At 37.7% G+C, this 13,471-nt stretch overlaps 1 protein-coding gene across 1 annotated transcript in view; it reads left to right on the forward strand.

The window, feature by feature from the left end:
* Window positions 1-13,471, forward strand: part of LOC126248798 (serine/threonine-protein phosphatase 6 catalytic subunit) — an 88,765-nt gene that overhangs the window by 20,592 nt on the left and 54,702 nt on the right. Inside the window, exon 3 of the mRNA XM_049950188.1 lies at window positions 1,202-1,409. Within this exon, the coding sequence (XP_049806145.1) occupies window positions 1,202-1,409 (208 nt within the window). The remainder of the gene's footprint in view (window positions 1-1,201; window positions 1,410-13,471) is intronic.

Consider the following 13,471-nt stretch of genomic DNA (forward strand, 5'->3'; position numbering starts at 1 on the left):
TCTAATGGATTCCAGGGGCAACAAAAATTTGTGTTTCTACATATAATATAAAAAGTGATCGAATTCAAAAACATAACATCCTGACATTACCTGCTCATTAAGAGGTATAATGTTATATGAAAGGTTAAAGACAGTAATGACAGTATTACTGTTAAAAATTGTGCATATGCCTTGAGACAACGTAAATCGCCATGTGCAAATACCAAAACTATATACATCCAGTATGTGAAATGAAGAGCACACTGAGTGACTTCCAACAACATTCACACATCATCAAACCTTCTCCCCCCCCCCCCCCCTCCTTAAATGCGTAATGTCAAACATTTAACACATTAACTTATTTGTGAAGTAATCAGAAGTTTGAAGGTGTTTATGTGGGAGTTTGATTCTTTAAAGAATATGGGGTGTTCTGGAACAATACTAAGTGACAACTTTCCTTCCAGTATTATATTTCTCTCTGTCACTTCAAACTTGGGCTGTTAACACATTTTATCAAAAAGTGAATTGTATTGTATGGCCATATAAATTTGAAGTGCTCAAAGAATTCTAATTTTTATTAAATAATGTTTCTTGAACTGTACAAGAAAAATCTGGAATGTTGCACCTCAGAACATAGAACAAAAATGTGCAAAGTGCGTCAAGTTAATGACGTGTAGCCCAGAAGCGCTCTCTCTCTCTCTCTCTCTGATGTATCAGATTTAATCTCTGTGTTTCCTAGAGTGCAAAAGTGAGCTTTTACGTTTTTAAATAAATTGCTTTAACAAAAACCAAATTTACTTTGTTTTAACCCTTCATAGTTTACACAAATCAGTAATTTAAGTAGCATTGTGTCTCTATTGTGAAATCTATTAAGTGCAGTTCTTTCCTGTACTTTGAACATACAAACAAATGACAATTTTTCCTTTGACATGCTTTAGTTGTTACCTTGATATATTATACATCCAGTTCATGGAATATCTGTACTTTCTTAGTTCAAAAAGGAAAAAAAAATTGTATACTAAATTTTATGAGAGGTAGAGATAATATATTATGAGCTGTTATTTTAGCTATCAGTATTTTGCTTGGTTACAACAGAAGACCTATTGTTAAATTCATCAATTTGTGTCTTATGCTTGCTGCTGCTGAGTCATTGGTAATTATGTCTGACTTTCTGTAGACCACTGTCTTGGAACTGGTGTTACCCATTTTTTTTCTATTTCAGTTCTATGACTTAGAAGAACTTTTCCGAAATGGAGGACCTGTTCCAGAGACTAATTATATTTTCATGGGAGACTTCGTGGATCGAGGCTACTACAGTTTAGAAACTTTCACAAGACTTCTCACTTTAAAAGCAAAATGGCCAGACCGTATTACTTTGCTGAGAGGTAATCACGAGTCGAGGCAGATCACCCAAGTATATGGTTTTTATGGTACGTGATCTCTCTGTAAATTCTGCAAGGAATATAATTTTATTGAATATGCCAGTTGGCTTCTTGACACTTAAATTAACTAACACATTGGAAAAGAAGAGCTTTTATCTAAAATATTTTACTTTTCATCTAATTTTTTAAGATACCTTTAATGTAAGATACATTTAAATGCAGTATATTAGAAAAATCTTGAATGTCTTCTCTTTGTGGATACTATTGTGAATATTGTACTAATATTACCTTGCCAGCAAGATTGCAGTAACAGTAAAATATTTAATAGTTAGGATATCAACAGATTTTGTTTACATTGTATGTCAAACCTGGAAAATCGAGAGGGTGAGTAAAGCACTTACTGAGAACTAGAAAGTTTCGATTACAGCCAGTTCAGTGCTTAATAAAATTATTCTCTGAAGACAGCACTAAACATTAAGAGTGAAGTCAGGATGTAACAGGCCCGGTGCCAGTTTTGGCAGAACAAGGGAGGTTTGTCCATCCATGAAACTACGTGAAGCATTATACAGGGTGATTCAAAAAGAATACCACAACTTTAGGAATTTAAAACTCTGCAACGACAAAAGGCAGAGCTAAGCACTATCTGTCGGCGAATTAAGGGGGCTATAAAGTTTCATTTAGTTGTACATTTGTTCGCTTGCCATTTCAGCCAATAAAGTTTTTGGTCCCTTTTTCTTCGAAGGTGCTACTGTAACTGGACTACAGTATCTGGAGATGTTAGAGAATTGGCTGTTCCCTCAGCTCGAACAAGAAGCACAACAATTCATATTTCAGCAGGATGGAGCGCCACCACATTGGCACTTATCTGTCCGTAACTACCTGAACGTCAACTACCCGAGGCGATGGATCGGCCGCCAGGCAGCCCGTGACAGAGCACTTCATCACTGGCCTCCAAGAAGCCCTGATCTTACCCCCTGCGATTTTTTCCTTATGGGGGTATGTTAAGGATATGGTGTTTCGGCCACCTCTCCCAGCCACCATTGATGATTTGAAACGAGAAATAACAGCAGCTATCCAAACTGTTACGCCTGATATGCTACAGAGAGTGTGGAACGAGTTGGAGTATCGGGTTGATATTGCTCGAGTGTCTGGAGGGGGCCATATTGAACATCTCTGAACTTGTTTTTGAGTGAAAAAAAAACCTTTTTAAATACTCTTTGTAATGATGTATAACAGAAGGTTATATTATGTTTCTTTCATTAAATACACATTTTTAAAGTTGTGGTATTCTTTTTGAATCACCCTGTACATCAGACATGAACATTTTATCACATGTTAATAGACGCTGTTTGGTATTAATGATGAGGAAGTTGATGCATTTTATACTGAGCCGTTTTCCTGTATAAGCCAGACCAACTCTAAAAACTTCTGTCATTTTGATTATTTACTTATTTGATTAAGAGTCACATTGATACGAACACCAGTAGAGCTGCTAGGATAAGGAATGTGTCAGTGTTTTCATCTTTTATTTTACAGTAACAAATGCAGAAGAAATAGAGAAGGCTTGTGTAATATGTGCAAAATTGTCCCAGAGATACTCGTCCAACTTGAGTGGTAGACTTAAAAAAGGAAAGCATTGTGCATCACAGTGTTGTTTACTGTCAAAAATTATGTGCGCATACTTCCATGCAAGAATCAAGCAATATTTTTCTTCCTGCTACATATATATTGTGGAAAAGACCACGAAAGTAAAATTAATGGATTTGAACTCAGATGAATTCCTACCAGCAATCATTCTAGCGGCACACCTTTTGCTACTGGAACATGTGTATGGAATTGGCAGTGGTAATCAATTACTCTTCCCCACACACCATGAGGTGGAAGTGGCTTTCAGAGTGTAGGTGTAAGTATATTCGTGTTATAACTCAAATTTTAATCAATCAGAACAGATATGGTATACTGGATTTATACACATTTCAGAAACACAGTAGAGGGCAAAGTATGAATCAGTAAAATCTTTTTTTCATTTGTGAGTTCACAATATTAAGAGACAGAGCACAATCATGTGAATGGCCTGAATTTAACCACTGATAAAATGTATTATATTCTGAAACCAAGTGGCATATGCACATCATAGTGAGAGATCTCAAATGAATACTGCAGTTGTCATACAATGTGTGGCAGATGGTATCTGCAGCCTCTGCTACTCATTCCCTTTCCTGTGTCACTTGCAAATTCAGCAAAGCAGAAAAATGACTGTCTATATGGTTCTGTACGAGCCCATATTGTCTCCTCCTCAATGTCATGCAACTTGTATATTGGTGACAGTTGACTCGTTTGTGCAGTTTGTCTCAAATGGCAGTTCTCTAAATTTCCTCAACATCGTTTCACAAGAAGAACAGCTTCTTCTCTCTGGGGATTCCCATTTGAGTGTGCAATAACATTTCTGTAATACAATTGAACCTACCAGTAACAAATCTAGCTGCATGTATCTGAATTTCATTAGTGTCTTCCTTTAATCTGACCTGATAGGAATGTCACACCTAAACAGTAATTAATAATGGGTCACACTAATGGTCTATACACAGTATACATTACAGATGACCTACACTCTCCTACCATCCACTCTGTGTGCTTCTTCCACTTCGTGTTGCTTTGCAGCATTATGCCTAGACATTTAATCAACATGACTTGTCAAGCAGTACACACTTACTGTACTGTACTTGAGCATTCATTTACATTTTCCTACATTCATCACACCAAATATAAATTCTAAGTTGTATTTCATTCTCGTACAGTCACACAGTGGCAACACTGTCCTGTACCCTACAGCATCATCACTGATTGCTGCTCACCCTACATGTCAGATTGTTTGTGTATACAGTGAGCCAGAGAAGTTCCATCACACTTCCCCAGGGAACTCCTTGACGACACCTTTGTCTTTGATGAACACACACTGTCAAGCACAACTTACTGGATTCTATTACTTAAAATGTCTTTGAGCCACTCACATATCTTAAACCTATTCTGCATTTTCTGATCTGAATTAAGTCTGTCAAGGGGCAATGTGTCAAACGCTTTGTGGAAATCTAGGAAGTTTATTGTATTCAAACTTGGAATATACTCAGGAATTCTTCAGCAAACAATATCAGTCTGTAATTTTGGCGGTCGGTTCTTTTAGCCTTCTTATAAATGGCTGTTATATGCAGTCACACTTTTTTTTTTTTACAGCTGGGCAATATATTTGCGATAAATGCAAGCTAATTAAAGGGTCAATTCTGAGGTGTACACTCTGTCAATCCGCATCGGGATACCATCAAGACATGGCAACTTACTTGTTTTTGTGTTTTTCAGCTGTTTTGCGAGTCAGTGATGTCTGCTTCTATGTCCTCAATGTGGCTGTCTCTGTGGCAGTCAAATAACAATATGTCTGAATGATTGTCCTACATTAATGATTTTTTTCAGATGAAATTTACAACTTCATCTTTCTTTATGCTGTCTTCTATTGCCACATGAGTTTCATGATATAAGCCTCCAACACACTTATTGATTTTCCATAGGACCAGAATTTTCTTGGGTTCTCAGCAAGATTTTTGCTTAGGTATGATGGTGGAATTTGTGGTTTGCTTAGCTGTTTTTCTTAGCCAAACAGTGAGCCGTTCTGGCTGTATATGACTTATTATGTTCTTGATAAACTGCAGTGAACTGTTCTGAAGGATGGACCTCTTTGCTCAGTTTCTGTACTGTTGCATTTGGGGACACTGCCACTTTGCATATTGACATTTGCTCATTTTACATGAAATAGGCTTCATCATATGTACATGACTGTAGTGCATGCACCCACAGTCTTAAATATCAAAATCAGTGTTTTACATAAAGAAGAACTCTTTTTATTTATAATAAGAGTTTCCTGTCAGCTAATTTTATTTTTAAATGGTGTGAATTGAGCAGAAAGAGAGACTATTAGAATTTTTATGCTTTCACTTTGAGGTAGTTTCGTGTTCTTGCTAGCCTGTGTGTAGGAATTTCGATGTGTGCCATATTCCTTTTATTAGACAAAGTGCAGAAACATACATTTATAGATTCATAACTATTAATTAGTAAAAACAGTCAAGGTCGTAGAATGTCTCATTTATTAAGCTATATGATCTAGAATGTTTTCAGTAATTGATAAAGAAGAACAGATTGCCCTAAACTACTGAATCAATACCATTGGTACACACCTCAGTTTCTATCTGGTAAGAAGCACTGTGGGAGAGTAAGAACCACCTACCTATCAAAGGTCTGCGTTTTTATAGACAAAGCATAATGCACTGCACGCACCCAGACTATATTCACCCAGTATTAGAGAATTAGTGCACTTACTGACTTGCAGTAAACTTCACACATAATTTCAAACCTTTACAAAACTTTTCCTTGCTGACATTTCCCACAAAATGATAAAAAGAAAAAAGTTTATTATTTACTTCATTTTCGCTCTTAATGCATTAAAACTGCTGTCAGGCATGGCAGGCAGTATATGTACCATTTAATGCACCTGAAAAATTATATCAGTGTATGACACAGTTCAGGAGATTTGACATCATAAAAATTGAGATGTGTGAAAAATTAGATTTTCTTAAAACGGAGTGAGAGTTACCCAGACTATACTCCTATAGTATTTGATAATGAGAGCACGTAGGAACTTCCAAAGAACTTGGAACATAATTTCAAACCTGTTCTAAACTTTTCTCACTTACATGCTTAATGCCAGATATTTAACACATTAACTCATTTATAAAGAAATAAGAAGTTAGCTGTTTCGTACAGGAGAGCTCAGTTCCAAGAATCGAGGGTATAAAGGTTACTTACTATCGAGAAAGAATCACTGTGCATTTAAGAACCACTTACATCTCATAGAGGTGGGGATGAAGAGTGTGTCACAGTGAAGCATAACTCGGAAACGCCTGGAGAAATGTCAGACAAATTTGTTAGTTAGATGACTTATTAGGGACAGGAAAAAATTGTTATATTTTATGGCCAATTGTGGCATATTATTTTACACAAATTTTGGCAGTTTTTTATGTAGGTGTTATTTTCTTACATCACATCATAGTTTGCCACATTGGAAATAAACTATCACATTAAGATTATGCACAAACCTCAGTCTTGTGGAAAAAGAAAGCCAAATGTAATTTCAGCACGAAAAAACGATCAGTTATGAATATTGGTAATCTGTTGCCTGTGGATTTATAACTTTTTTTCTGTATGGGAAAATGACAAATTTCATGATATTTAATAAAAAAAATGGCCAATTTTGTGTTATCCTGTTAAAAGTGCCAGTTTCCCATTATTGTTTTTGCAAAATTATCCTGTCCCCCACTTATTGTTGGTATAAAAATATATGCACCCTATCATTAGGGATGAGGATGAGAGTGGGTGATGTAAAAAAAAAAAAGTTCAAAACTGATCTGTTAGTATTTATTTTATGTATTTAGTTGACTTGGAAAAGTGTTAAAATTATGAAGAACAATTTCTCTTATTGTACTGTTGTACTGTGCAGTGTGTCAACCATGTTAAAAAAATTTTGTCATCTTGTTTTGGGACCTAAGATCAAACAACCTATAAATTTAACATCTTGTCTAGTGTCATGTGGTGTAAACCAGGCAGCCACATATATTCAACATCTCCCTGTAAGCCCCTGGACCAATTTCAACCAAACTTGGTACACATATTACTTCCTGTCTGGCTAGGAATACTGTGGAGTAAAAGCCATCAACTTCCCATTTGGGTGGGGGTGGTGGATGTATAGCAGGGTATTGTGTGTGTGTGTGTGTGTGTGTGTGTGTGTGTGTGTGTGTGTGTGTGTGTGTGTGTGAGAGGGGGGGGGGGGACAGAGACAGGGGCAATGGATAGAGGGAGTGGGGAGGTGGTCAGATTCAGGTGGGAGGGGGAGATGATCTTGTACATGATTGGAATAAATACATACCTGAGCAGTGCCAGGTTTCTCAGCTGATATGGAGACAATTACTAGTAACCACATCTGTTTCCACATGAGGTTAGAACCTCACGATACCTTTCCGCAAATAGTGTTGATATGTTCTTCCCAATTAAATCAGGCATCAGTATAATTTCTAAAAGCTTGACAAATTTAGCATGTCTTCCTCCTTCATAAACAAACTCGGGGCTGCATGGACATTCCCATAGGCTGGAGCTATGCGCTTTACTTCTGTCAGAGAAGGATCAGACTTCCTCATTATGTGGTTCCTCACTTCAGAACTGATGCATTAAAATGTCCCTGATCAGAGAATCAGCACATTTGTGCACACAGATATTAAAATTGAAATTTCTACTTGATCTCTGTAGGTCAGTGGCGCAATCTGAATAAGATTGATGGGGCCCTTTTTTGCTGCAAATATTCTAACCTAGCTGTAGTAATAAGTATTCATTCAAAACAAAAATGTTCCAGCAACAAAGAAAATACCTTAAATGGCGGAAAAGCCATGAAAATGGCTGGCATGGAAGATGGTCCTATTGCAATCACTTAACACTCGAACTACTTATTAAAGAGCTGTCATTAGCTCTGATAACACTGTGTGGTTTGTGTTAGTAGTATCTCTGTGGTTGAAAACTCACACTCTCACTCATCTAACCAGAAAAGGTTCGAAGTCTTATCTGCAAGTATCTCAGGTCCTGAGTCATCATCCCTTTCGTAAAGACAACCTACATGCAAGACTAAAAGAGATGACCAAATGCTCCTTGTACCAGTGCAAGCATTCCAGTCCAAGTCTGGTTCAGACCATAAAGAGTTCCACCAATGAAACATAAACACTGTAAATGAAACAGATAGACCGATCAATTCACACTGTAATGATCACATTAAAATGATCTGAGGCTGAACCTGGACTGTCCTAAACACAGGATTCTAGTGTGGCCTCATCTGAGGGTGCTCCTGAACAACTGTATTTTCAAAATTTGTTAATTTGTCAGAAATTTCCGAAACAGTTGCAGTGGTATTGCATTTGATGATACCAATTGTGTGTGAATATGCTCAAAAGTGAATAAGGTGTTTGTATTTGTATCTGTACCTGGCAGAAGCCCATATTTATTGTTGCAAAGGAGGTTGCCTTTTTTCATGATAATTACTTAACTGAATGTATATGAGAACATGCTGTTTTTTTAGATTAATGGCACAACATAAACTGGTCAGTAGCTCTGGAGCAGTTGTTTAGCATCCTTTTTGAATTCAGGGATAACTTTTGATATTTTGAATGAATCTGGAAAATCTCCACACTCCAAACATTTATTAAAAATAATACTTAGTGACCTATGTATCAAGTGAACTATTTCTTTAGTAATAAAATTACGCAGTAGCTGTCCATACTTCTACAGTCAGAGTATTTACTGTTCTACAGACTTCATTGGATGTTGTAACATCCCAATGAAAGACAGACCCTTCAGACAGCAGGAAGCCGAGCAGATCGCATGCAGATGTGTCTATGGTTTTAATTTTGTCTCAAATTCTCTGGATGCTACTCAGCATGTATTCTATAATTTGTATAAGTTTGCTTGTATACCAATTAACTTTTTTATTTTTGTGTTTATCTGAGGACTACTTTTATTAATGGAGAACAAGAATACCACAAATCTCCCTCTCATTTTTGTTTTGTTTAAGTTGTCAAAATCATCAGCTCCAGCTTTCCCCCTGACACATTTAACTTGCATATAAATTGCATAATAAGCTCCTCTCTCTGACCTCTTACGTATACCACACTGAATTCATTGGCATAAGTTGATTGTTTATGATATGTTGAAAGCAATTAATCGTGGCCTGCAAAATATCCACCATTTTCATCTCTGTGTAAATTAACAATAGTATTGTGTAGACTTGCACCATTAAGTGCAGGAAACTTGTCCATGCAATGCAAAGTAAAGGATTTTAAAGTGTTTAAAAAAAGTTTTGGAATTTTGTTTCTCTGAATCCGCCATTTTAGCGTTAAAATCCCCTCAGATATATTTTCTTCAACTAATCTTACCTGACCAAACTTTACATTTATTTCTGAACAGTGTTGTGTCATATCCACTTTTGGAAATATCAAATCATGCTTTATGTAAATTTCAGCACCACCATTACTGCTCTGTTTCCTACGCATTATGTCCGCAACTTGTTGTTGAGGAACAAAACCGTCTGCTCAGTTTTCTGTTAGCCAGTGTTCTGCCACATATCACATCTACATCCTTAATTCTACAAACATACTCTAACAGTTTGTTTCTTATACAACAGATGCTGACTTACAGCAAAACAGAGTATTTATCTCTAGTTTCATTCTCCTGTGAGCACACATTCGTATGTGGCATATCTGAATTACAAACTATCTGAGTTGAAACAGGTGGAATGTTTACTTTGCCTTGTGAGAAATCTCTACTGCTTCATTGTGTTGTGTGCTTAATTTTGAGGACATGTCACTTTTGTCTGTCAGAGAAATGACTTGCTTGATATGATACTGGACATTTGATTTCATATATACTATATATAGAATCCTGTAGCTAACTTTGGTTGAAGAAGAAATCATATCCGTAGTGTGATTATATCAATGTGCATTGCATTTCAAAATTAAATACATGCATTTTGCACATTGTCTTTTCTGCTTACTTTACTTACACAGAATAAGGTAATTCAGTTGTCACAATGTGGTACACAAAAAGCATTACAGCTTAACCCCGAATTTTGTTTCATGAATGACTGCAGCTACAGCCTTGAAATTTGCTCCTGGTTTTACATTTCTGTTAATCATGTGTACATGTACTTCACAATTAAAAGACCATTCTTCACCCTTGGTTATCAGAATAAACATCTATCTCACATGTACTTGTTGCAGGAATTTTACAGTTATTGGGTGTATAATCGCTCACTAGCTGCCGCCCCCCCCCCCCCTCTCTCTCTCTCTCTCTCTCTCTCTCTCTCTCTCTCTCTCTCTCTCTCTCTCTCTCTCTCTCTCTCTCTGATATGATGTATCCATATTTTAAGATCACTATTAACAAACTGCAAACTAGAAATGAGTTCCTCAAAATGTGGTCTTTACTCTTAATACACAACTGCTTCTTCATTATCCAGTTAATGATTTTGTACAGCGTTACTTCCTGAAGTTTCACCCTCACCACCACCTGGAGTAGGATGTAAATAATAAAAAGCAAGCTGGTCTGTAGGACATCAGTTAAAATCTCACAAATAATTGCTGATATTTGTTTTGTTCTTTTTAGGCCATGGTCAAAGGCATAATTCTCTAACATTTAATCTTCCAATGCTACACACATTACCAAAGGCTTTAACAACTCGGAAACCAGTTACAGTCTCAAACAAGCTCAGTAAGCTGGACTGTTTATACGAGGGTCACTCCAAAAGAAATGCACACAATTTTTTTAAAAAAATCCACCTTTTATTCTACATGTCTGAAAGTTTTACAGTGTGTGGATACATCCTTTAGGAACAATATTTTCATTTCTCCACATAATTTCCATCTCTCTCAACTGCCTTATGCCATCCTGGAACCAGCGCCTGTATACCCGCACGGTAAAAGTCTGGACCAACCTTTTGAAGCCACTGTTCGACAGTGTGCACAAGGGAGTCATCATCTTCAAACCTTGTGCCACGAAGAGTGTCTTTCAGTTTCCCAGAGAGATGATAGTCACATGGAGCCAGGTCAAGACTGTAAGGCGGGTGTTTCAATGTTGTCCATCTGAGTTCTGTGGTCGCTTCCATGGTTTTTTGACTGACATGCGGCCGTGCATTGTCATGCAACAGCAAAACATCCTGCTTTTGTCAATGTGGTCGAACACCACTCAGTCGAGCTTGAAGTTTCTTCAGTGTCATCACATACGCATCAGAATTTATGGTGGTTCCACTTGGCATGATGTCCACAAGCAAGAGTCCTTCCTAATCGAAAAACACCGTAGCCATAACTTTTCCAGCAGAAGGTGTGGTTCTGATTTTTTTTTCCTTGGGTGAATTTGCCTGATGCCACTCCATTGATTGCCTCTTTGTCTCTGGTGAAAAGTGATGGAGCCATGGTTCATCACCTGTCACAATTCTTCCAAGAAATTCATCTCCACCATTCTTGTACTGTTCCGAAAGTTCGCTGCATACTGTTCTTCTTCTTTCTTTGTGAGCCACTGTCAACATCCTGGGAACCCACCTGGCACAAACGTTTTTCAATGCCAACACTTTCAGTATTACGCAAACTCTTCCTTCCTCTATCCCAACGTAGCGTGACAATTCGTTCACTGTGATGCGTCTGTCAGCAGTCACAAATTCGTTAACTCTGTGCACATTGTCTGGACTGTGTACAGTATGAGGCCTGCCACTCCGAGGACAATCCTCAATATTGCCGTGCCTGCTTTCCCACTTTCATCACGTAACCTGCTTGCCCACCGACTAACTGTACTGCGATCGACAGCAGCATCTCCATACACCTTTTCCAACTTCTTATGGATGTTTCCCAGTGTCTTGTTTTCACAGCACAGGAATTCTATGCCAGCATGTTGCTTCTGACGAATGTCAAGTGTAGCAGCCATCTTGAAGACATGCTGTGATGGCACCACTTATGGGAACAGGTTGAACTAAGTTTGAAAACAAGTGGGAAGGATGTATCTACACACTGTAAAACTTTCTCACATGCAGAATGAAAACTGTATTTTTACAAAAATAGTGTGCATTTCTTTTGGAGTTAGCCTCATATGTATCCATGCAGCAGTCAGTTTGTGATGTCATCAGACAGTTGCCTAAGATCATGGAGTCATACCAATATATGTTAAGGAACTTGTAGTGGAGAACGATTGGTGCTGTTTGTTATATTTAGCATTAAGGCTCACAAGTTGTCTAATTTCAGTCCTCCTCCTTTTCTATTGAAATTGTTCTTGTGCTTTTGTATTTTGATGGCCTCTGTACATCCAGTACATCTGTAATCACTAGATTTTGCTAAAACCACAGTGCCAGAGAAAAGAATTTGGTGATTTACCAGTCTTGCCCAGATGACAATTGTTCTTGTGTTCTTTAAGGCATGTGTTAGTGTTTCTTTTTGTAGTTCCAATGAACACTTGACCACAAGTACAAGGCATTTTTACATACTCCTGATCTGGTAAGTGGTGGGCATAGGATAGGTACCTGTACGAAAATTCCAATCGACATCCCACACAGATGTGGTGAGTTATCAAAACATTGGTGGACTGTTCTAAAAGAATCTGTGGATGACAGAACATGGAGAACAAGCTTGATCATTTAAGAACTGCTTTCAGCAAAAACAGCTACTCTGGCAGAAATACATAGTGCGCACTACACCCTAAAAGGTCTAGAACTTCTAAAGAAAAGTTCCAACCAAATGGAAAGTCTTCCTTCCACAGGTGGCATCAGCAGAGTACTCTGGGAACATGGTATTGATATAGTGTTAAACTAACAGGAAAGATGTGTGAATATTAGAAAACTACAAAGGACCTATAACTGCCACTTGCTACAGCAGAAGTATATAAAATCCCTTGCACTTAGGGTCAGCTGTATATAGGAACAACAGAAAGAAGCATAAACGTGCACCTTAAGGAACATCAGAGCTGTTGTCACCTGGGCAAGACGGTAAATCAGCAGTAGCAGATAATGCACTGGAACCAGTAAAACACAAAAATTCAGTTTCTCTTGGCACTGTGGTTTCAGCAAGATGCACTCATAAAGATGTACAGAGGCCATAAAAATAAAAAAAAAGCACAAAAAAATTTCAAAAGAAAAGGACTGAAATTACTTGGAGTTAAATGCTGATCTTTCTGAGGTCATGGCTCGAGACGTCACTCCACCTAGTAACTAGAGCTGCCAGCAAATGTCATGCTCAGCGAGATGTTCTTTTCCTAACTTCTGATGATGATTGCATTGTATATGTGTTATTGTTGGGTTTGTTACGCACACTGTTTGTATTTGCATTCTGGTTAGACAAAAGCTTGTTTAGATTTTGTGCCTGTAAGGGTATATACACTGTGAGGAGCCGAAGAAACTGGTACACTTGCCTGATATTGTGTAGGACCCCCCACAAGTGCACAGAAGTGTCACAACAGGTCGTGGCATGGACTCGACTAATGTCTGAAGTAGTGCT

This window comes from Schistocerca nitens, chromosome 3 (genome assembly GCF_023898315.1).
Source record: "Schistocerca nitens isolate TAMUIC-IGC-003100 chromosome 3, iqSchNite1.1, whole genome shotgun sequence".
Taxonomy (NCBI): Eukaryota; Metazoa; Arthropoda; class Insecta; order Orthoptera; family Acrididae; genus Schistocerca; species Schistocerca nitens.